The sequence below is a fragment of the Nansenia antarctica genome (genome assembly GCF_963989245.1).
Source record: "Nansenia antarctica genome assembly, contig: SUPER_8_unloc_1, whole genome shotgun sequence".
Classification (NCBI taxonomy): Eukaryota; Metazoa; Chordata; class Actinopteri; order Argentiniformes; family Microstomatidae; genus Nansenia; species Nansenia antarctica.
In genome coordinates this window covers 38,317-62,942 of record NW_027663471.1, presented here as the reverse complement: position 1 = coordinate 62,942, position 24,626 = coordinate 38,317, and the positions used below count along the sequence as shown (strand labels likewise).

Sequence of the window (24,626 nt, the reverse complement as noted above, 5' to 3'; positions counted from 1 at the left end):
CTGCCATGCATGGTGCCGGCCCGCTCACTGGGAGCAATTTTGGGGTTCAGTGTCTTGCCCAAGGACACTTCGACATGTGGCCAGCCGGTGCTCGAACCTCTGATCTGCCAACCTTGTGATCATTAGACGGTGACTCTACCTCCTGCTGGCCACATGTCATAAGTCCATTTACCATTTCCCCCTGGTCAACAGAGGATGTTTGGGGAGGAGCTCCCAGTGGCCAAGAGTGGCTTCCTGAGTGTGACGGAGATGGTGGGGGCGCTGAGCGACACGCTGCACCTGCGGCCTGTGGCCGGGGACGAGGGCCCCAGCTGGATGATCACCCACATCCAACACACCGGCCACATGCAACCAGGTCAGCTGGATGGTTTCACGTTTTATTGTTTTGTCACATTATACAAGTGTAAGAGAGTAAAAATCTTTGGCTTCGTTTCCTTGACATTGCAGCACAAAGACAAATAAGTCAAGATAAATAAAGTGCCAATAGATATAAGACATAAGTGAGAGAATTGGACAAGTGACAAGTACTAGTCTGCTAAATGGCTAAAATGTAAAAATGCATCCTATCTATTCTATTCAGCTAATACCATTGCATTCCCACATTATTGAGAGATCACTGAGAGATCACAGCCATTTGTCCCATTGGGGGAAGGGTCATTTGAAGATAGGGGGGGCAGAACTGAGTACTGTATCTTATAGCTCATGGCGTTCTATAAACGCAGCACCCTCCCTGATGTTTTTGTCCAGGGGCTGTAGAGCCCGACAGCCCCAGGGATGCTGAGCAGGGTGACGGTCTGAACCCCTCCAGCCAGGCGTACTACTTCAGCTCTGGGGAGTCGCCCTGGGAGGGGCGCAGAGAGGAGGAGGACGGGGAGGACCCTGCCGACTTGATGTCAGAGACAGACCTCCGCATCGCCACCACGACGTTCCAACAGGTGAGAGACGAGACCCGTCTTGTGACGTTAGAATTATCCCCTCCTAAATTTCGTTGTTTGGTACCTGTACTGTAGCAATGACAAATAAAGTCCATTCCATTCCATTCCATAAGGTTCTATCTACATGTTTGGTCAAAATTGCATTTTTACATAATCTGATCCATTAGGTGTTTATTAATGCCTGTGTGGTGTTATGTCTGTACATCTTCTTTGGTGATTGTTAAATGTTCAAGGACAACCCCATTCAATCCACAAGAAGTCTCTTTGTGGTGACAATAAAAACATGTGCGTGTGTGTATACACGCACATTCATGTGTGTGTGTGTGTGTGTGTGTGTTTGTGGACACTCATGGCTGTGTGTTTCTACCCCCTCTAGATGGTGGCCATGTTCCCTGCCGTGCAGGTACGGTGTATGGCAGGTATGGTTCCTCTCGACGCCCTGCGGGGCCAGCGCCTGAGGGCCCCCACGCCCAGGGACCCTGGGGAGGTGATCGCTGTGCTGGTGGAGCATGTGGAGTCACCCAGCAACTTCTACATCCGCTTCCACGAGACCCAGGAGGCCCGCGCCCTGGAGAGCATGATGGTGGAGATGAGGTGAGGAGACGGTGCCGCTTAGACCGGGGAGGAAACATGATTGAATCAGAATCAGAAGACTTTATTGCCATGACATGTAAACATGTTAGGAATTTGGTTTGGGACAGTAGAGCGCAGTTTACAACAGGACAGGTGCAAGACAGGACAAGACAGTGCAAACCAACATCATTCAGGGGTGCAAACTTGTCACCTTTCTGCTAAATTAGCCGTTTTTATCTCAAAATAGGTCATCCATGTGAATTGTGTAGATCTGCAAAAAAAAATGTTTTGGGTGTGGTGGGGGGGGGGGGTGTCTAAGTCTCATCCATGTCACATGATGCACAAGCTAGCTAATCTCCCTGTCTGCTAAACTCTGCTGCAGTTGAAATAACGTTTAGCTTCAGGGAGCTAGGTACAGTTCCAGACAGCATAGAGAACACAGTCACGGTAAACTGTTTTAGAAGTAATTCTGCAGGTGTTGAGGTCAGGGCTGCTGCTACTTACACACGCATCATTGTTAGACCACCGTTAGTGCTAGCGATATCTATTTAACACCATTAGTGCTAGCGCTATTCAAAGGTTAGCCACAAAAAAAATGTGTCACCTTTTTGGGCCATCACCAGTTTGCACCCCTGATGTTATTAATGAAGAATTGTCTGTTTCTGCTATCCTCCAAGGAGCATTATTATGATGGCGAGAGTGGCACTGGATACCTGGCCTGGAGGATCAAAACTGTTCAGAGAAGCACTGCTAAAGACAGACGAGCTTCATTTGGAGGTAACTGTAATTATATTGTAAAAATGTATGGAACAAAACCGTTACAAGATTTTTTGCACATAATGTTTGTCCAGCCAATAATAAAATAAATAAATACAAATTCTAAAGTTGGGTCAAATCCAAGTTGCTGAAAGTGTTTTAAAATGTACATATTTGTCATCAGTATTGAGCAGGTATTTTCCCATATTGTGTAGCTTCAGCAGAAAGACCATTTGGTAACAACATTTCTGGAGGACCAACTGACAGACGAGAGTCACAATATGTACCAGAGACTGCCCTGAGCGAAGATCAGTGCAAAGAAGCAATCGCACTAATGAGACATGCAGCTGATGAGGACATGGTCATTGGAGGACATGGACATTGCCTATCGCCGCAACTTGGTCCTTAATCCCCAGCAGTCAAGCGACATACTTTCAGAATTTCCACGCTTCAGGGATGTCAAAGGCTTGGTAATTATGTCATTATTTTGACAGCGTTATGACCATTATTGAGTAGTTTTGAATAGTAGATGGGTATTGTAGTGATGCATGAATAACTAGCACCTGTTAACTTTGGTTGGCTGTAAAATTCTGAGATTGTCCCCCAATACCTTTACCCCAGGTTGAACAGGATTTCCTTCTGATGTTTGGAGAGGATGCATCAGGCAAGTTTCTGGAGAGGTGGACGACCACATTCAAGAAAAAGATTATCCAACAATGCAGAAAGCTCCCATCCATCAGTGAACTTGAAGAACTCCTGCTGGCTGCTGATCCTCCTGAGGATGGCACTGAAGCGGATTTTGACTTTGGTAAGCTGTAAGGATACTGACGTTGTATGGCACTCATAGACTTGTATCGACATCGGGCCCTAATTTATTGACTGCGTTTGGGTTAAGGCATTGCCCGTCAATAAATGAGGGCCCATAATGTATCATGTCTAAACATATATCAACATAATACTAATTCTCATTTCTAATAAGAAAGTGCATCCAAACTTTTGACTGGTTCTGTATATTGAACAAGGACTCAAACGCACTGAAGTCTTTGGCTCAGCTATAAGGATTTGTAGTGGGAGAGCTTCTTGTGATTATATAGAAATGCTATCTTTTCTGTATTTTGTAAAAATGCTGCTGACAGTGCAAGTCAAGTGCAATTCTGTGTTGCAGGTTGGGACAGTGACCTCTCATCAATTTTACTGCTGTCACACCTGATTCCACCGACTGCTCAGGGTCGGAAGAGACCAGGGAAGGTGTCGGCCTCCCAAGCGGAGAAGCATCTTGTGGTCTTCAAGAAGGTTTGTGTGTATTTATAATTATTTTTAAATTATTATGTTTTTTTTTTAATGATGAGAATTATTTTTTATTACAACCATGTAATACTAATCGTCACTCCATGTGTATTTGTCTTCTCAGACTGGAACAAGCATCCAAGAGAATCTCGATGCCATCACTACGAGCACTCAACCCTATCTCCTGGCTGTTGGCGTTAAGAAGAATGCAATCCACCAGTTCTTCATCATTCTCGGCAAGAATGCCATACCTTGCAGGTCAACCTCTTCTCTTGGTGCTTTTGATTAACTATTCAAGGCACATTTTGTGTTTGGCACATCATACAACACCATGCTCCACAACATGTACCTGTTCATCCAGACCACTGTGTATAACATTGATGTTGGTAAAGTCAAAGAGAGTCCTCGTGTTGCTGAAGTTAGGGCAAGGTTGCTTCATTAGTGCTTGAATTTCTCCTCCATTATGCAGTGTTTTGTTTGTTTAAGTTAACAAGTTCAAATATGCTTATTAGGCATATACGATCAGTTCACGGTTACTTGCCTGGAATAAGTGAAATATAATATAATTAATATCATGTGTGAATAATAACTCAACACAGTAATATCCACAGTTCATGGAACACTTAGCGCCCGGTGTTTCGCCCTTTCGGCTCTACGTTGCTGTCGTATATGTTCCCATTTTGGAAACACTGAAGAACATTTTTCAAAACCCAGAACTTGCAGACATGTTCAAGCCCAGGCACATTCACAAGGAAGGTGTGTATGCAGATTTAAGAGATGCCACCTATTTGAAAGAAAGTCCCCTATTTTCTGTAGAAAAAGATGCCTTGCAGATTCAGCTGTTTTATGACGACTTCGAAACGTTTTTTGGCCAATGTCAGTGTAATGTTTTTAAAGCTTTTTAATTGTCTCTTAAAGAAATTATGTTTGGCTTCATAACGCATGCACCACATGTGCAGAATTGGGCCGATGTTCCTTATATTGCGAGGATAATGTAGCATGAAGTGATGCTTTGGTAAGAGATTGATTGAAGGAAATAACTGCTTGAAGAGTCGATGGTGGTCAATGATTAAATGTTTGAGGTATATGGTCATGCCTTCTGACAGGATTGGTGAAAATATAATGTTGACGATCTGAAGAAGCAAAAGTAGAAGATGCCAGTACTTATCATCTGTCTGTATCAAATCACCAAATAGCAAAGGCATATTGCGTAATAAGCACCAAGACTGTATGGCATTCAACCCCAAATCATTACTTCCATCAAACAACTTCACTCTTGGCGGACGATTTCGCTGTTAATTGTAACCATAGTCAAAAGCATGTATTCTACCAGCCAGTTGTTCAGCATTTAGGAAGTTGTCCTTAACTCTTTGACTGCCAGCCATGTTCAGAGCGGAGAGCTCCACACTGCCAGACTTTTGGGGCATTTTCGCTGAACTTTGAAGACCCACCAAATATTGAATTTTCGGACTACATAAACATTGAACATATCTACCAAAACTTTAGACTCTCTTCTTTCATCAGAAAAAGAAAGTTTGTTTCTAGCCTCTTTGAGTGTTTAGAAATCGGCCGTAGAACATAGGGTGGTTTCAGCAAAAACACCTGATTTTGACCAATAAACAGAGAAAACGAGCTTTTTCTGCAGAACTTTTTATTTTATTTTATTTTTCTGCACTTTTTCTGTATCATCCGACTCTGAACTGTTTGAAGAGTCGCGCGATGGCCGCGCTGCTCCGCGATGCTCCGCGCCGCGTTTGGCACATACCCTGATCCGTTTCGCCATTACTACAACCCACAGCAAGCCACTTCCTTCTCCAGGCTTTTATCGAACTACTGCCCCCATCTGGGACCGAAATACATTACACCCAAGTCTGAAATTCACTCGCTAGGTGTAGAACATGTCAATAACGCGATCCCCGCGAAAAAAAAAAAAAATTCTATAAGACGCCAATTGGCGTCTTTGGCAGTCAACGTTACTATTCTATAAGACGCCAATTGGCGTCTTTGGCAGTCAATGTTAATGTACTGCAGAACAAGTTTCACTTCAAACTGACCAACCCCTCTAGAATATCATGCATTATGTCTACAGAAAAATGATTGGCCGTGTTGAAATACTGAAGTGAATTCAACAGACAACTGTGTTTCACACCTTATACATGAGATAGTGTAGGCAGGGGCGCCGCTAGAGATTCTGGGCCCCATGACAGAATATCATTTTGGGCCCCCCCACCTAAACCACCCATCAACCTAAACCCAGTTGAAGTTGATGAACTATTGATGCACTGCAAGAAATCCAATGATGGACGTCTTTTGTAAATGTAATTTAAAATGACAGTTAATACAGGAATCAACAATTCAGCAAAGAAATCTCAACATTCTTTAACTTATTAAATTAAGACTTGAACAACACAAGGACAAAAGTATAATTAAATGAAGATTGGAACCCAATTATAAAAGTATAAATCACACAAAAAGTAAAAAATATAATTGTAATGGGGTGGTATTGTGTCTAAATAAATGTAGATCTTGTAAAGATCAGTTGGCCATAATACTGTCAGGATTAGATCAATGAAGAATTACAGCAGAGAGATATTTACTGACTCAGCATTGCTTGTTTCACACAAAGACAAACGTGTCTTATACAAGAGGGAGCAACACAGACATGGTGCCAGCGAAATTGAATGTGAAATGGGAAGATTTTTATTTTTACACTGCGGCAGTACTGTGGAATAGTATACCTGGAGAGCTAAAAACTATATCTAGCCTAATGCACAACGATTCAAGATAGGAGTAAAGAGATCAAATCAAATCAAAGCTAAACGCTGGGCCTTCTTAGTAGCAACATCTTTAATAAGATCCTTGAAATCTAGTGATGAAGCCAACTTGCTGTGCTGCTGTCATTGTCCTTTGTTACTTCTTGCTCTTCTTCTTCTGCCTCTTTACCTCTGCTCTCCTCTCTGGCTGCCTTGCTTGAAGAGGGCCCTGGCATGGAGTATCCATAGGTACATAATTCATAATATGTCCTATAATAGTATTAACATAATAATACATACATTACACCAGATTAGCTAACTTAGATGTTATCTAGCTAGCTAACAATATTATTAAGATGCCAGTGGTCAATGTTATTGCAATTACTGGAAGAACTATTAACTAAATATGAATATTAGCTAAAGCTGTATTCAATGCTTGCATGGTAATGCAGCATACATTAAAATATTCAAAATATGTTTGTTAACCCCAAACTCCTACTGCTCACCTCCTTCTCCTTCAACTGGGAGGTGGGTTGAGGGAAGGAGTCCTGATCCTGAAACTGCATCTGTGCATGACGTGATTAGCATGTAACATTATACTAGTTAGCTAGCTAGCTATAGCAAGAGTGCATAGCTGCTGGATACAAATTCACTGAGCTCTAATAACCTATATTTGGACCAAAATCATCTCATACATTTAACTGAAATTATACTGACAGTGCACTGTAAGTTAACTTTACTTGAAGTTAATGTTAATTAGTTATAGCGAGCTAACTAGATCATCCACGCAGTGATTAGATCACTAAACCACTGTTGTCTAGATAGATAGCCTACATGTTATGGGCCCCAAAAGAAGGTCTGTGAATGAATACCCTTCTTCTTCTTTTTTTTTTACTTTGTGACTAGCTGTCGCCCTTTTTTGTCACTCTCCTCGTTCTTTACTTTTACTTTTCTCTTTTGAGACCCTGACTTTGGCTTTGCCTTTCACGACATCGTCTCTCTCCTTGTCAGAATATTTGCGGTAACGTTCCTCTAGTCTAGTCTAGCAGCTCACGCACGGTGGACTGAACCATGCAATGAATAAATAGAGGGGTAAATAATAAGGCTTAATTTTGTTAAACATACATAGAATTATAATTTGAATTCGGCTACATTAACGTCCTTATGATAATAATAATAATATTATTTATAAATATAATATATTTTTTTAAAAAGATTCTCATGGGCCCCTGTCAGTGCTGGGCCCTTAGAATCGTCCTAACTTACCACACCCTTAGCGGCGCCCCTGCCCACACCCACCCTCACAAACTAAGGTGTCCAAATCCATCACCGTTTTCACTTGTAACAATCAAAGCCAACCACAGCAGCTCTGTGTCTGACACAGGTACAGACAGACCCACAGATCACAAGCTCAACCGGGGTGTTTGTTCTAAAAGCCCTTCTTGTGTTGATGCATTCAACTCAACCGTATGCATCTGAGAGACGAATAACATTAGACAGATCTATCAGCCTTCCCAACCTAATCTACCCAGGAGTGAGAGAGTGTGTGTTCACAGGGGTAATACTCCAAAGCCGTGACCAGGGTGTAATGAAGGATTCAGTGTAATGGCCCCTCTAGTCGTTACACATCTCTTCCGCTTGCCCCCCCCCGTGATAACGGTTTCCTGCCCGATTTCATGGGAATTAAAAGGAGAGAGAGAGAGGTGTGTTTCATATGTAAAGCAGCCAGCGGTTATCGAGATGCAAGATGTGGGCCTGTACGGATTTCCATCCCTCTCTCTCTCTCTCGTTTTCTCGCTCCATCTCTTAGGGGAATAGTGAGATGTGGTAGCAGGCTTTGATCATTGGCAGAAGGTCGCTGCGGTTCGATTTCTGTGACGCTCCGCCGAGAGGTTTGCTGTGCAATTACAACCCCTTGGAAAGAGAGAGGCAGAGGGATGGTTAATTGCCCAACTGCCACTGTAGCTTGTGTGTCCTATAACCAGGCAACATGAATACGTTTCACTCTATAGGGCACAGAATGAAGATGTGGTGGTAAACAGTAGCCTGTGTATTAAAGGCTATTCATATACAGTAAGAACCAGTAAACATCAATACCATCACACTGTCAGACACACAAAGGATGTTCAGCATCTTGAGTAGCTGTAAACTCGAATAAAATAAAATAAAATAAATCATTCATTCTATAATTCACCACCTATTGCTCTCTATAATTGACCACCGAAAAGTGATAAAGATTATTTTATTTTCTTACATGGGGAACATTGTTCCCCCTTTTCAACAAAACTGCACAAAAATAAACAAAAACGTCCACCCCCCGTTCTTTTGTGGGGGGTTAAGGCGCAAACCAAAACACAATTACTTGTCACAATCATTCCTCAATTTTCCCTCTCCAATGACAATTTGTTATAAACAATTTGAAATAAAACAATAACAACCCTGTTGCACAGAAAGGTGTCTTGGGGTATGGATTCCTGGTTGGTACACGGTTATCCTATGACCGCTGCCATACTGCAACACAATAAGTTGCCGGACACAAGACACAAGCTGTTTTTGGGGTGGAGAGTCATGAGTCTCGGACTTTGGAATGGAGTCTCTCTGGACCTTTGACCTATCGGTTGCCTGACCAGCTGTAAGCAGAGGACAGACGCTGACACAACAAAAAAAAAGATCAGAGACGAAGCTCATGGGTCCTGGGCTCTAGCCTGGAAAATAACACTACAGCACTTTCCCCCAGACAACCTGTCTCTTAGTAGTTTATAGAAATACACCCTCTGGAACTGTTTCCCATTTGTCAGATCCAGGAGCATTTCAGCACCTGATCCATTTGGAAATACCGGTACAGCTTGGGCCCTGGAGCAGTTCGACCAACCTGCTCTGCACTTCGAAACATACTGTGAAAACATAATCCTGGTACAAAAGGAATTCTGTTGTGTGTAAAGTCTAATTTTGCCAGATTTACTCAGAGACATACCAAGGTACCGATTTTGGTTTATGTGAGAAGAAGAACGAGTCTGAGTAAAAAAATATTCGACGTCAGTGTCTGTCAGATGGCTACATCTCCCTAGCTCTGCCCATGGGTGTCTAACCAGCTCCAGGGTGTCTGCGGCAGATTCTAACAGAATTTGTTATGTGTAAGCTTCTTTTTAGGCCTGTGTGTGTGGCAATCAATGCTGTTAGTGTAAATGTATCTAAGAGGCTAAGGCTAATTACACTAATTAGGGGAACAATTTCAAGAGGAATAAGATTTCATTGAGCTCATTCAGTACTGTGTGGAGAAAACAAGAGAACTCTGAGAAGGCAACAGATAGTTGGATAGGTTGACATTTATCAAATTCAATGAGTCTCAGTTTCAGGTGCTTTCTGGAGAGAGTGACTGCTCAGGATTTACAGTCTGTGTTCTGGGATTCAGCTAAAGTCGAGACTTTTTCTTAAAAAAAAAAAAAAACTCCCATAAGATCGCTTCACACAATCCAAAGGCCAAGTGAAATGGCATGTTACGAACAACAGGTCTAGAAATATGAGAGGTATGGATGTATCTGTTACGGTACATGTGGGAACACGGTACATGTGGGAAAACTAGGGTTAGGGTTAGGTGCTACGTCGACTTGGTACATGCTGGCATGTCTAACCCTAACCCTAATCCTACCCCTACCCCTACCCCTAACCCTAACCTTAACCCTAGCACCTAACCCTAACCCTAGTTTTCCCACATATACCGTATTCCCACATGTACCGTAATATATCTACTGTATGTATGTATGTCACAGTGTGCTGAGGCTCTTTGGGCTTCTTGAATACATTTTTATTTAAGAACAAGCTAGGTTTTACATGTCTACATTTCCATCTGGCTAATGCTGCCGCTGCTAATGCATGATATTCTGTATTCCACTACAGCAATAGGCTAGTATCATTTCATAATATCCCCCCCCCCTACATACTGCATTAGATTGGCACAGTGCTGTGCAGAAGGCCTATCACATATTTAACACTTGCACAACCCCTACGCTAGTGAAACTAACCAGTACCCCAGCAGCGAGGCAGCCTCGTACACTGCAGTCACACACACACACACACACACACACACTGCAGTCACACAGTTGTCACTGTCAGTGACAGTGTGTGTCGTGAATATTAATCAGCCGAGGTTGTTACCTATGTGGGAAAAAATGGGTTAAATTGAGCAGAATCATATTACGAGCAAGGGGAATGCTAGCAATTGAGTATGATTTAACTGCCAACTAATAATGCTGGCAAGATTGGATCGCGACCGTTTAGAAGACCACCCGCTCCATTAATGTTCATATCCCAACTCAACGCCGCGTTTTAGGTATGCTCGCATACCGCAGCAGCTGGAGCCCAGGTGGGTGGGGGGATGACGGATGACATTTAGCTCCATTACATTAGTATAGCCAATTAATTGGACATAACCTCAAAGTTACATGCTCGTTAATTAAAAAGCAATGTTTTTTTTAACGACAGTCTTTTGGCTGTATAGGTGGCAGGTCTATACCGTGGATATACCTGAGGACAGGTAGTCTACCTGCCACGACGGGTCTTTTTTTTGTTTTGTTTATTGAAGTTTTCATGACAGTAAAAAATCTGCAGTAGGTCAAACTGTACATATATACGCTAGACATATTGCACCTACCTACATACAGTACACATACACATACACATATGGAGAGATAAAAGGATGGAGGTAAGGACTGCTCATTATAGCAGTCTTCCTCGGCACTCTCTCGACCCACAGCAGCACAGGAGCTCCTTGCCTTTCACGCTGCCCACTTCATAGTTGTAGTCCCATGTTAACTCTGTGCCTGCCTTCATACGCCTGCGCATGGCGCGCACACACACACAAACACACAAACACACACATTAATGCCAATAGTGTACAACACAAACCAATGCACACAAGTATCAACTGCAAAAATCACAGTAAAGCGAAGATGCTAACAAGTGTCCTATACTAGTCTCATTGTTTTGCACACAATAATGCTAATGTGTTCAGGTCAAGCTAGGTCAAGATCCTTCACGAGACTCACTTGCTGGCGAAGAAGGCCACCCAGGGGAAACGCAGGTCGTGTGTGTCCACAAACACATTCTGAACAAACAGGTTAGGACTGCAGCTATGCTGTTTCGGGCGGAGAGGGAGGACAATATATGGTAAGGAAAGACCTTAGTTCCCTTTTACGAGTTAAACATCCAATTCATCCAGTGTACACACACACAGTAAAGAAAATACACAAAGTTCAACACACACACACACTCACATTGAGGTAGCGTCCCAGGTTGCCTTCCAGTTCAGCGTCAATGATGTAGCATGATTCCTCGCCGTCAAAGAACTGCCGTGTGTTTTTGGGTCCGCTGTCTCCCCCTCCTCCCCCCTGACTCTGTGTCCCGCCCTGCCCCCCCGCAGTGGTTGGGGATGTTATTCAAGTGCTGTCAGGATGATTACGGATGTGCCTGGGGAGGGGACCCTCCTCCAGGACATGTTCCGTTAGATCTACAACCCTGCGTGCTTACGTAAGGGCTAGATCAGTGGAGCAGACTCGGTGTGGGTTGGGCCACCTAAACCACCCATCAACCTAGACAACCCGGCGGGCCTTGCATGGTAGCTTGCCACCATTGGTAGGTGAATGGGTGAATGAGATGCCATTGTAAAGTGCTTTGGAATAAGGCGCTATAGAAGTCAATCCATTTAGAACTCTTTCCTATCTGAATCCTATCTATATTTCAGGATATTTTTGACTCGGAGCCTGAATGTCAACAGTTTCCAAGTCAACTCATACATGCATGCTTTGAGGATATACAAGCTCAAGGTCACTAATCTGTTGAATCACCTAAACCACCCATCATCCTAGACAACCCAGTTGAAGTTGATGAACTATTGATGCACTGCAAGAAATCCAATGATGGCCATCTTTTGTAAATTTAATGGAAAATTACAGTTAATACTTTTCAAGACACCGCGGATACCCTGTAAAGAGACAGATGATGAAAGACATAGCATGTAGCTACAGAATTACTGCAGGTAAACATCTTTCGCCACGATTGTTGTTGGGATGTAGAGGTAAGCTGATGTGGTAGTGCTACAAGGCCCTGCACACTGAGTTTTTTCAGAGGCACACTCCAAATGTAGTTACGTGAAATCTCCCAGAATGCCTATAGCCTAGGACCTGTTCACATGTGTCTGAGGGCCTTCTTGCAGCTTTCCCAATGTTCCTCAACATCTCCCATTTCTGCTAATGCTTGGAATCTGTTTCAAAAGTGTAAGCCCTGCTTCCTGTCTAACCTGGTGATCCCCTAGTTTCCTGATGTTGAATTTTCTCTGGGTCCTACTTCCTTCCCCTGTCCTTGCAGCTAGTTTCAGTCTGAACTCTCCTATCAGCAGGTGGTGGTCAGAGTCGATGTCTGTTCCCCTCTTTACCCTAACATCTAGCAGCAGTTTTCGCCATTTTCTTGTTATTGCTATATGGTCGATCTGGTTCTCTGTCTTTAGATCAGGAGAGATCCATGTCGCTTTGTGTGTGGACTTGTGTGGGAATACAGTTCCTCCGATGATCAGTTCGTTGAAAGAGCAGAAGTCCGCAAAGAGGGTTCCATTCTCGTTCATTTCTCCGAGACCTTCAGTTCCCATGGCGTTCATCCAGTGCCTGTTGTCCCTTCCAACCTTGGCATTCATATCTCCCATGACTATCTGGATGTCTCTCTTTGGGGTCTTCTGTACTTGCGCTTGGAGTTGTTGGTAGAACATTTCATTTTCCTCAGTTTCAGCCGAATTTGTCGGTGCATAACACTGGATGATGGTGATGTTACGACCCTTGGATAGGAACCTGGCAGTGATTATGCGCTCTGAAACTGGTTTCCAATCAAGGAGGCTTCTTGCAGCGTCTTTAGAGATAATTAAGCCCACCCCATGCATATGTGGATCCTCTTCGTTCTCCTTTCCTGAATACAGGAACCTCTCCTGTGGCGATGGTGACTTCCCCAAAGGTGTTCCATCTACACTCACTTACTCCTATTATACTAATGTTGTATCTTCTCATCTCCTTTGCTAGTTGTGCTAACTTTCCTATTTGGTATAGAGTTCTCACGTTCCAGCATCCTACTCTGGTATTGGACTTGAAGTGGAGCAGGCCTTTCCTCCCTTGGGCTTCCGTTAGGGTTTGTCCCAAGGAATTCATTTATCTCCTACTGGTAGGGCGGCATGCCTGATTCAGGTGTGATTTCTTAGTTCTGGTTTCGGTTTCAGTAATCAGTTTTACGTCTGGGTGGGTGATTGGCCCAAGCAGCCGCTGGCAGCTGGTGGGGTTGCCACCTTACAGCCTGCTGACCTGCTGGATTTTTCGTTAGGGGTTTTCTCCCGTAGCCTTCGCCTCAATTCATAGCTTTCATGTGACGTCACAGCATAGTAGAAACGCCCACCTGACGGGCAAAAGGCACTTTTTGCGGGCAAAACCCACGGGCAAAACCCACTTTTTGCGGGTTAATAACTTTGATTTCCCGTGGGTTAGGAAAATAATTCCAACGTGTCCGCATAGAGTAGAAGACAGGGAATCCAACACTATTTGAATGGAGTCGATCCTCCACTCCTATCACCGTGGACACAGCAAGGAGCGAATTCCCGGATATAAATATTCCCTCGCCTCGCTGACAGCGGGAGTTGGGAGTTTCGTCCAGCAGCCGGTGAACGCCCGGTTGATCGAGTTTCATATTAAAAGTATATCTTCTCGGGGTGTCAGCGCGGTGGTTAAGGGCTCAAAATGACCGTATACTGATGGTGAATTTAGCAATAATAGTCTTATGTTTGTACCACCTCCATAACCGGTGTTATTCACGGGAAAAGCCGGTCAAGGAGGCACCCTTTGCAGGTCAATAACTTTGATTCTCCGGGGGTTAGGAAAATAATTCCAACGTGTCCGGATAGAGTAGAAGACAGGGAATCCAACACTATTTGAATGGAGTCGATCCTCCACTCCTATCACCGTGGACACAGCAAGGAGCGAATTCCCGGATATAAATATTCCCTCGCCTCGCTGACAGCGGGAGTTGGGAGTTTCGTCCAGCAGCCGGTGAACGCCCGGTTGATCGAGTTTCATATTAAAAGTATATCTTCTCGGGGTGTCAGCGCGGTGGTTAAGGGCTCAAAATGACCGTATACTGATGGTGAATTTAGCAATAATAGTCTTATGTTTGTACCACCTCCATAACCGGTGTTATTCACGGGAAAAGCCGGTCAAGGAGGCACCCTTTGCAGGTCAATAACTTTGATTCTCCGGGGGTTAGGAAAATAATTCCAACGTGTCCGGATAGAGTAGAAGACAGGGAATCCAACACTATTTGAATGGTGTCAATCCTCCACTCCTATCACCGTCGTGTATCTTGATAGTTCTTCATGAGTGAGGTGGTCTAAATAGTAGGCAGCCATGTTGAGCGATGTTGCTATGATACTTTTTGCCCGTCAGGTTGGTGGTTGCTAGGGAAGAAACCACGTGACTGAAAGCTATGAATAGGCCCACAAGGCAGTGGGGCTATTTGACCCATAGCTGGGGCTATTTGGCCCATAGCTGGAGTATTTGACCCATAGCTGGGACAGGGGTGAGAGGCGCCAGGGCGTGTCCACACACCGGTGGGCCTGCGCGCCATCTCTCTGGGGGCCCCTGTACTCCGAGATCCCCCACAGATTAGCCTGGGACCGCAAGGTCCCAGTTACCGTGTGTGGCCGCGTGGAGGCCCTGCAGGAGTCTTGGCGGTGTAGAGCTTAGGTAGTGGTTATAGAGCTGAGGCTGACAGAGCAGGTCTTACCCAGACAGTTGGTGGCGTCGATCTGTTCTTTGAGGAACTCCACGCACATCTTCTTGACGGGCTCTATCTGGTACTGGTTGGCTGCGTCCAACAGGGACTGGACGTTACTGCTGTTTACTGAGATCCGTGCTGTGTAGATGAACTCCACCAGCAGCTCAATGATCTCTGGCTCAGCACTCTTCAGCTCCACCTCATGAGAGGTCGACTCCAGCATACTGGTGGTAAACATGAGGCTGAAGAAGTGGCTGGCTGCAGCGAGCACCACTCTGTGAGCAGGGAAATGTCTCCCCTGCACCACCAGAGACACATCACACAGGGTTCCCTGTTTCCTGAGGTTGTTCATGACTCCCATGATGCTGGACAGCTGCCTGTTCTCTTCCTTGGCAGCAAACTTCCTCTCGCTCTTCTCCTGGGCCGGAGGAGTCGCCATGCTACAAACACTAAGCCTGTTAAACTACCAACCTAACCTAACCCCCAGTACCAACTGGGTTTGTTTGGGCTTAGCAGTTAGCTTAGCTATCCAGAGCTCTGGCCCTGACTTACTAAACAAAGGGGTGTCCAGATCGCAACTAATGGCTACTTACTGTAGCCTACAAACAAGCTCGTACAGACTCAACGTTTGTTCTCCCTGTCAATGTAGACACAATGGTCAGCATCATTTTGCACAAACCCATTTTCTGTAAGATGATCATGCAATAACTTGTTCCAGTTACGCCCGGATTGCTTTAAACCATACAATGACTTGTTGAGTTTGCACACTAAGTGTTCTCCTGTTTTTGATTTTTCCTCAAAACCTTTGGGCTGTTCCATATATACCTCACAATCAATCGGTGCATGGAGGTAAGCAGTTTTCACATCCATTTGGTGTAGGATAAGATCCTCCTGTACAGCCACCTGCATCAATGTTCGTACAGAAGTCATATTGGCTGTCGGTGAAAAAGTTTCCTTGTAATCAATTCCTTCCACTTGACCATAGCCTTTTGCTACATATCTGGCTTTAAAAGTCTCAGACCCATCTGGGCTTTCTTTTACTGCATATACCCAACGTCCTCCCACTGCTTTCTTGCCCTTTGGTAGTGTGGTCAGACTGAAAGTCTCATTCTCTGTTAAAGAGTTCATCTCCTCCTTCATTGCATCAGCCCATATTTTTGATTTCTTAGAGCCCACAGCCTCCATGTATGTTTTGGGTACTGTTGTGTTCATGCGCAGGGTTGTGGGGGAGGTGTCACCAGTATCACATTGGCTGGGGCAGGGTGGTCGTGTTCCGGTCAATGTCAGTGGTTGTTATCAGGTTGGGGTTAACCTGTGTTTTTTCCTCTGGTCTGCTCTGGTTCCTCACCCGGCTGTCCCGCCGAGAGAACACTGCAGAGCTGACATGTTTGGTACACATCATATTATTATCTACTAATAGGCTATTTACCTTGTTCATAGTTTATGAAGCTCTGAGTGCACATGGTTGTTGTGGTTGTGTTCATAGCAGTTTTGGTTGGGGAGCTGTGAGTGGTTAGGCTTTCCGTCCAAAGACGTGTGGTCAGACCCGCCACTGGTGTTCTGGTGTTCTGAGTGGTCACACGCTATTTATGTCGATTTATGTCTCGTTCTTTTAAAAAAAAGTATTATTATCTTAGGACTGTGTTGATTGTTAGCACGGCTTGCATTTAAATTCGTATGTTCACTCGCGCGACAAACCGCCAAGTGAACTACGGCATCATTACTTGGACACACAACATGTGTTTTAGGCAAATGGCAAGAAAACAATAAATATACTCATATACTCATATACTCCCTCATATACTCCCTCATATACTCCCTCATATACTCACTCATATACTCACTTATATACTCCCTCATATACTCCCTCATATACTCACTTATATACTCACTCATATACTCCCTCATATACTCCCTCATATACTCCCTCATATACTCCCTCATATACTCACTCATATACTCACTTATATACTCCCTCATATACTCCCTCATATACTCCCTCATATACTCACTCATATACTCCCTCATATACTCCCTCATATACTCCCTCATATACTCACTCATATACTCACTTATATACTCCCTCATATACTCCCTCATATACTCCCTCATATACTCCCTCATATACTCCCTCATATACTCCCTCATATACTCACTCATATACTCCCTCATATACTCACTTATATACTCCCTCATATACTCACTTATATGCACCACTCGGTGTCGTTTCTTCACGAACATCTTCATCCTCACCCGGAGGAGGAGGTGGCTCTGGGGAACAGGTCGCCATCGTCTGAACTTTGTTTGATAATTATCTATTATAGTTACTAGTGATATAACTGTGTGAGATGGAGCTACTCGCAAACACCGAGTCTGTCTGACGCTAAACGGCAGTTGGTGAAAAATTCGAACGAACTCCGGTTCTGTCTCGCGAGATCATGGAAGCGGAAGGTTTTGAAAATTGAAGCGTGAGACTGAATACTGCTACGTCCATAATGATAATAATAATAATAATAATAATAATAATAATGATTATTTATTTCTTCTTAGATTGTTGTTGGGATGTAGAGGTAAGCTGATGTGGTAGTGCTACAAGCACATCTTCTTGACGGGCTCTATCTGGTACTGGTTGGCTGCGTCCAACAGGGACTGGACGTTACTGCTGTTTACTGAGATCCGTGCTGTGTAGATGAACTCCACCAGCAGCTCAATGATCTCTGGCTCAGCACTCTTCAGCTCCACCTCATGAGAGGTCGACTCCAGCATACTGGTGGTAAACATGAGGCTGAAGAAGTGGCTGGCTGCAGCGAGCACCACTCTGTGAGCAGGGAAATGTCTCCCCTGCACCACCAGAGACACATCACACAGGGTTCCCTGTTTCCTGAGGTTGTTCATGACTCCCATGATGCTGGACAGCTGCCTGTTCTCTTCCTTGGCAGCAAACTTCCTCTCGCTCTTCTCCTGGGCCGGAGGAGTCGCCATGCTACAAACACTAAGCCTGTTAAACTACCAACCTAACCTAACCCCCAGTATCAACTGGGTTTGTTTGGGCTTAGCAGTTAGCTTAGCTATCCAGAGCTCTGGCCCTGACTTACTAAACAAAGGGGTGTCCAGATCGCAACTAATGGCTACTTACTGTAGCCTACAAACAAGCTCGTACAGACTCAACGTTTGTTCTCCCTGTCAATGTAGACACAATGGTCAGCATCATTTTGCACAAACCCATTTTCTGTAAGATGATCATGCAATAACTTGTTCCAGTTACGCCCGGATTGCTTTAAACCATACAATGACTTGTTGAGTTTGCACACTAAGTGTTCTCCTGTTTTTGATTTTTCCTCAAAACCTTTGGGCTGTTCCATATATACCTCACAATCAATCGGTGCATGGAGGTAAGCAGTTTTCACATCCATTTGGTGTAGGATAAGATCCTCCTGTACAGCCACCTGCATCAATGTTCGTACAGAAGTCATATTGGCTGTCGGTGAAAAAGTTTCCTTGTAATCAATTCCTTCCACTTGACCATAGCCTTTTGCTACATATCTGGCTTTAAAAGTCTCAGACCCTGTTAAAGGAGCACAGTCTAATACTGTGCTACTGAGATGCTAACCCGCGGACTCTGGTTGACGCGCCGTGCGTTCTAGTTTGATGTGTTCTGTTGGTTATACACGATCCGTAGTCATTGGTTTGCTGCATAAAAAACCTTTATTGCGTTACGAATGTGCCACATTCCATTTGGCTTAATCACTGGTATAAAACGATAACAACAACAAACTCAGCGCCATTGCGTGGCTCCACGTCAGGGAATCGAACCCTGGTCTCCTGCGTGACAAGCAGGGATACTGACCACTATACTAACGAGGATGGCTCCCCGTCGGGGAATTGAACCCCGGTCTCCCGCGTGACAGGCGTTTTTTTTTTTGCAATGAAAACATTTTATTTATATAAATATATAAATGGAGTAAAAGAATACATGAATTGTGGTGGGGCAGAGACAGGGGGTTGGGGTGTTGGGGGTAAAGGATAGGTGTTGGGTGGGAAAAATAAACCAAACAAAAGCATCACAGTAGATGCCTGCAACCGTGAGAGGTTTGCACAGTTCACCAGATCGGCAGCTCGGCCCCGGGGCTGTGATATGAGATATGTGATATGTGATATGAGGTCTGGATACATTCCTCTGTCTTGTCAGCCATGACCTTAGCAGATTTGTCTTTTCCTCGACCTCTTCGAATGGCACTCCAGAGGCCACAGAAGCATCCACCTCCTCTCTTTCTCCCTTTCGTCTTAGTAGGCTTGACCAGGGTGGTGTCAAAAACTGCAGCAGACTTGAGGTCCTGGTTAGGCTGAAGCAGACTGGCTGCAGGCTGGCTGCACTTGAGGTCCTCACTTGCCTGGAGCAGGCTGGTGTCAACCACGACCACAGGCTTGACAAGGTCCTCGCCAGGGTGGACCAGGCTGGTAACAGAACCGCTCTCCTCATGTTTGACCAGGGTGGTGTCAAAAACTGCAGCAGACTTGAGGTCCTGGTTAGGCTGAAGCAGACTGGCTGCAGGCTGGCTGCACTTGAGGTCCTCACTTGCCTGGAGCAGGCTGGTGTCAACCACGACCACAGGCTTGACAAGGTCCTCACCAGGGTGGACCAGGCTGGTAACAGAACCGCTCTCCTCATGTTCCTCTTCCAACTCCAGCAGGAGTTGAAGAGTAGCCGAGTCCATTTTCACCATGGGCTCCCACACCATGCTTTCAAGGCCTGCGTCACCTGAGGCTCCGGGCTGGATTGAGGTGGTCACCTGAGCCACTGAAGCTGGCTTGAGGTGGGGAACAGTCATCCATCCAGTATAGGAAGTCCTCACAGACTGCTGGGGCATAGAAATACTTCTTTCCTCCCAGTATTTCAGCATAGCACTGACGGATGTATTCGCTGTCAGGCTCTTTGAGGGAATCATCCTCTTATATGACTCTGGCTCTTACAGACCCATCTGGGCTTTCTTTTACTGCATATACCCAACGTCCTCCCACTGCTTTCTTGCCCTTTGGTAGTGTGGTCAGACTGAAAGTCTCATTCTCTGTTAAAGAGTTCATCTCCTCCTTCATTGCATCAGCCCATATTTTTGATTTCTTAGAGCCCACAGCCTCCATGTATGTTTTGGGTACTGTTGTGTTCATGCGCAGGGTTGTGGGGGAGGTGTCACCAGTATCACATTGGCTGGGGCAGGGTGGTCGTGTTCCGGTCAATGTCAGTGGTTGTTATCAGGTTGGGGTTAACCTGTGTTTCCTCCTGGTCTGCTCTGGTTCCTCACCCGGCTGTCCCGCCGAGAGAACACCGCAGAGCTGACATGTTTGGTACACATTGTGACGCCTCCCACTCTGCCTGCATATTGGCTGTGGCTGGAGCCTGGGCAGAGTGGGTGGGTCGTTAGGTTGAGTGGTGTCACCTGGGTTTGGGGAGCTGGGGATGTATATATGAGAGGGGTGTCCTCAGCTCTCTCTCTCTTCCTTATGATTTGGGTTCTGTTGGTAAGGTCTCTGGGTACCTGGTTTTTGGGGCCTTTTAGTTTTACACTACATACATTCATACACCTTACACATACAACATACATTCTACAACCATTCACTCATGGCATACACTACTGATTCTTATCCATAATCATATACATGTTATTTAGTTTATTTTGGTTCATTTAGTAAATAAAACTTTAATTGTATCATTTAAACGCATGTGTGGACTCCCTTATTTGTTACTACCTTCGGGTGTGTAACAACATCATATTATTATCTACTAATAGGCTATTTACCTTGTTCATAGTTTATGAAGCTCTGAGTGCACATGGTTGTTGTGGTTGTGTTCATAGCAGTTTTGGTTGGGGAGCTGTGAGTGGTTAGGCTTTCCGTCCAAAGACGTGTGGTCAGACCCGCCACTGGTGTTCTGGTGTTCTGAGTGGTCACAGAGTTTGTGTCCCAAGTTTGTTATTTTCTATTAGTTCCATCTCTGTCCCTTCACATTCTACCTGGTCCTGCTCTTTCTCCTCACCCCTCTCCTCATCCCTCACCTCATCCCTTCCCACCAGGCTCTCTTCATCCTCACTAAGCATCAGGAACCACCTGAAGCACCTGACATCCTGGTCTGACTCAGCCGTGTGTGACGAGGAAGGGCAGGGGGAGTTCATGGTCAGTTCTTCCAGAATCAATCCAGTGCCAATAAGTGGAAGCAGCTGGGGGGGGTCCCCCCATCAAGCCCTCCCTCTGCCATCCCTTCATTTTCTTCACCCAACTCCATGGGCGCTTCATCTTCAGTGTGCTTGCCATTTTCCAGTGGTAGGAGCTGGGGTGGGGATGGCGCAGAGCACCGGGGGGGGAGAGTAGTGTGGAGAAACCCCAGTTGCTGTCGATCACTGTTTTTCATTGTCATTCTGGCCCTGAACACCGTCCTCTGGGGTTCCTCCGCCACAGCATCATCCATGCTTGGCATCTTAATGCTGCCCTTGTTCATCTTCAATATCCGGCCCACAGCCTCCATGTATGTTTTGGGTACTGTTGTGTTCATGCGCAGGGTTGTGGGGGAGGTGTCACCAGTATCACATTGGCTGGGGCAGGGTGGTCGTGTTCCGGTCAATGTCAGTGGTTGTTATCAGGTTGGGGTTAACCTGTGTTTCCTCCTCTGGTCTGCTCTGGTTCCTCACCCGGCTGTCCCGCCGAGAGAACACCGCAGAGCTGACATGTTTGGTACACATCATATTATTATCTACTAATAGGCTATTTACCTTGTTCATAGTTTATGAAGCTCTGAGTGCACATGGTTGTTGTGGTTGTGTTCATAGCAGTTTTGGTTGGGGAGCTGTGAGTGGTTAGGCTTTCCGTCCAAAGACGTGTGGTCAGACCCGCCACTGGTGTTCTGGTGTTCTGAGTGGTCACAGAGTTTGTGTCCCAAGTTTGTTATTTTCTATTAGTTCCATCTCTGTCCCTTCACATTCTACCTGGTCCTGCTCTTTCTCCTCATCCCTTCCCACCAGGCTCTCTTCATCCTCACTAAGCATCAGGAACCACCTGAAGCACCTGACATCCTGGTCTGACTCAGCCGTGTGTGACGAGGAAGGGCAGGGGGAGTTCATGGTCAGTTCTTCCAGAATCAATCCAGTGCCAATAAGTGGAAGCAGCTGGGGGGGTCCCCCATCAAGCCCTCCCTGTTATGTTGTAACTAGGAAAAGAGTCAAGTGTGGCAGAACCCCAGAACAGACGGACACAAGAGGCAAATAACAATAAAAGGATTTATTAACAAATGGACAAAATAATAAACCTACTCTAACGGGACCTAAGTGGGGGGAATGTGTGGATGCCAGAGAACTAGAAAATGTAAATGAGGTGTGAGTGGGACTGTACTCTATGTGTCTGAGTGTGAGTGTCTAGCGTGCAAGAGCTAGTGTGGTGTAGATATGTAGATGAGTGAAGTGTTGAAATATGTATGTGTACTAACCAGTCCAGAGCAGAGAGGGGGAATAGTCAGCAGGCAGGCAAGGGGGGGTTAGGCAGGAGAGGATGTCGGCAGGCAGACGGGGGCGGGGGGTTAGGCAGGGGGATTAGTCGGCAGGCAGGCTGGGGGTTAGGCAGGAGGAGTAGTCGGCAGGCAGGCTGGGGCATAGGCAGGAGACGTAGTCGATAGGCAGGCAGGGGTCTAGGCAGGGAAGGCAGGTTCCTTTGGGGAGCGAGGGTAAACAAGGAAAACAACTAGAGTTAACAAAATAACAAACAAACAAAACTCGGAAGTGAAACTTACTAGAACTAGAATAGCCAACAGGTAGAGCCAAACAACTAACCACATGGGTCAAAATAATCAAGCGTCGGAGGAAGGTTTCTGGGGCTCTTTATAGGGCTGCCTCTTCCTGAGTTGATAGCCACCTGCTGTGGAAGGTCCAGCTGTCTCCACTTGAGCCTGATGAGGCTCAACGAGCGCCAACGAGGCAGGAGGGGGCGGAGCCGAAGAGGGATTCACAACACTCCCTCTGCCATCCCTTCATTTTCTTCACCCAACTCCATGGGCGCTTCATCTTCAGTGTGCTTGCCATTTTCCAGTGGTAGGAGCTGGGGTGGGGATGGCGCAGAGCACCGGGGGGGGAGAGTAGTGTGGAGAAACCCCAGTTGCTGTCGATCACTGTTTTTCATTGTCATTCTGGCCCTGAACACCTTCCTCTGGGGTTCCTCCGCCACAGCATCATCCATGCTTGGCATCTTAATGCTGCCCTTGTTCATCTTCAATATCCGGCCCACAGCCTCCATGTATGTTTTGGGTACTGTTGTGTTCATGCGCAGGGTTGTGGGGGAGGTGTCACCAGTATCACATTGGCTGGGGCAGGGTGGTCGTGTTCCGGTCAATGTCAGTGGTTGTTATCAGGTTGGGGTTAACCTGTGTTTCCTCCTCTGGTCTGCTCTGGTTCCTCACCCGGCTGTCCCGCCGAGAGAACACCGCAGAGCTGACATGTTTGGTACACATCATATTATTATCTACTAATAGGCTATTTACCTTGTTCATAGTTTATGAAGCTCTGAGTGCACATGGTTGTTGTGGTTGTGTTCATAGCAGTTTTGGTTGGGGAGCTGTGAGTGGTTAGGCTTTCCGTCCAAAGACGTGTGGTCAGACCCGCCACTGGTGTTCTGAGTGGTCACAGAGTTTGTGTCCCAAGTTTGTTATTTTCTATTAGTTCCATCTCTGTCCCTTCTTCACATTCTACCTGGTCCTGCTCTTTCTCCTCATCCCTCACCTCATCCCTTCCCACCAGGCTCTCTTCATCCTCACTAAGCATCAGGAACCACCTGAAGCACCTGACATCCTGGTCTGACTCAGCCGTGTGTGACGAGGAAGGGCAGGGGGAGTTCATGGTCAGTTCTTCCAGAATCAATCCAGTGCCAATAAGTGGAAGCAGCTGGGGGGGGTCCCCCATCAAGCCCTCCCTGTTATGTTGTAACTAGGAAAAGAGTCAAGTGTGGCAGAACCCCAGAACAGACGGACACAAGAGGCAAATAACAATAAAAGGATTTATTAACAAATGGACAAAATAATAAACCTACTCTAACGGGACCTAAGTGGGGGGAATGTGTGGATGCCAGAGAACTAGAAAATGTAAATGAGGTGTGAGTGGGACTGTACTCTGTGTCTGAGTGTGAGTGTCTAGCGTGCAAGAGCTAGTGTGGTGTAGATATGTAGATGAGTGAAGTGTTGAAAAATTTATGTGTACTAACCAGTCCAGAGCAGAGAGGGGGAATAGTCAGCAGGCAGGCAAGGGGGGGGTTAGGCAGGAGAGGATGTCGGCAGGCAGACGGGGGGGGGGGGGGGGGGGGGGGGTTAGGCAGGGGGATTAGTCGGCAGGCAGGCTGGGGGTTAGGCAGGAGGAGTAGTCGGCAGGCAGGCTGGGGCATAGGCAGGAGACGTAGTCGATAGGCAGGCAGGGGTCTAGGCAGGGAAGGCAGGTTCCTTTGGGGAGCGAGGGTAAACAAAGAAAACAACTAGAGTTAACAAAATAACAAACAAACA

General features: G+C 45.8%; 2 protein-coding genes across 2 annotated transcripts; both read right to left on the bottom strand.

Moving 5' to 3' along the window:
* Positions 1-14,859: 14,859 nt before the first annotated feature.
* Positions 14,860-15,542, bottom strand: LOC308164647 (kelch-like protein 7; the record flags this gene model as incomplete). The annotated part of the gene is made up of 2 exons (XM_080550722.1): positions 14,860-14,894; positions 15,113-15,542. 2 exons carry the CDS (start codon positions 15,540-15,542, stop codon positions 14,860-14,862), a joined length of 465 nt encoding a protein of 154 aa, XP_080406848.1.
* Positions 15,543-17,692: 2,150 nt separating this feature from the next.
* On the bottom strand, positions 17,693-18,085 carry LOC308164645 (kelch-like protein 7; the record flags this gene model as incomplete). The annotated part of the gene is made up of 1 exon (XM_080550721.1): positions 17,693-18,085. One exon carries the CDS (start codon positions 18,083-18,085, stop codon positions 17,693-17,695), a length of 393 nt encoding a protein of 130 aa, XP_080406847.1.
* Positions 18,086-24,626: the final 6,541 nt, after the last annotated feature.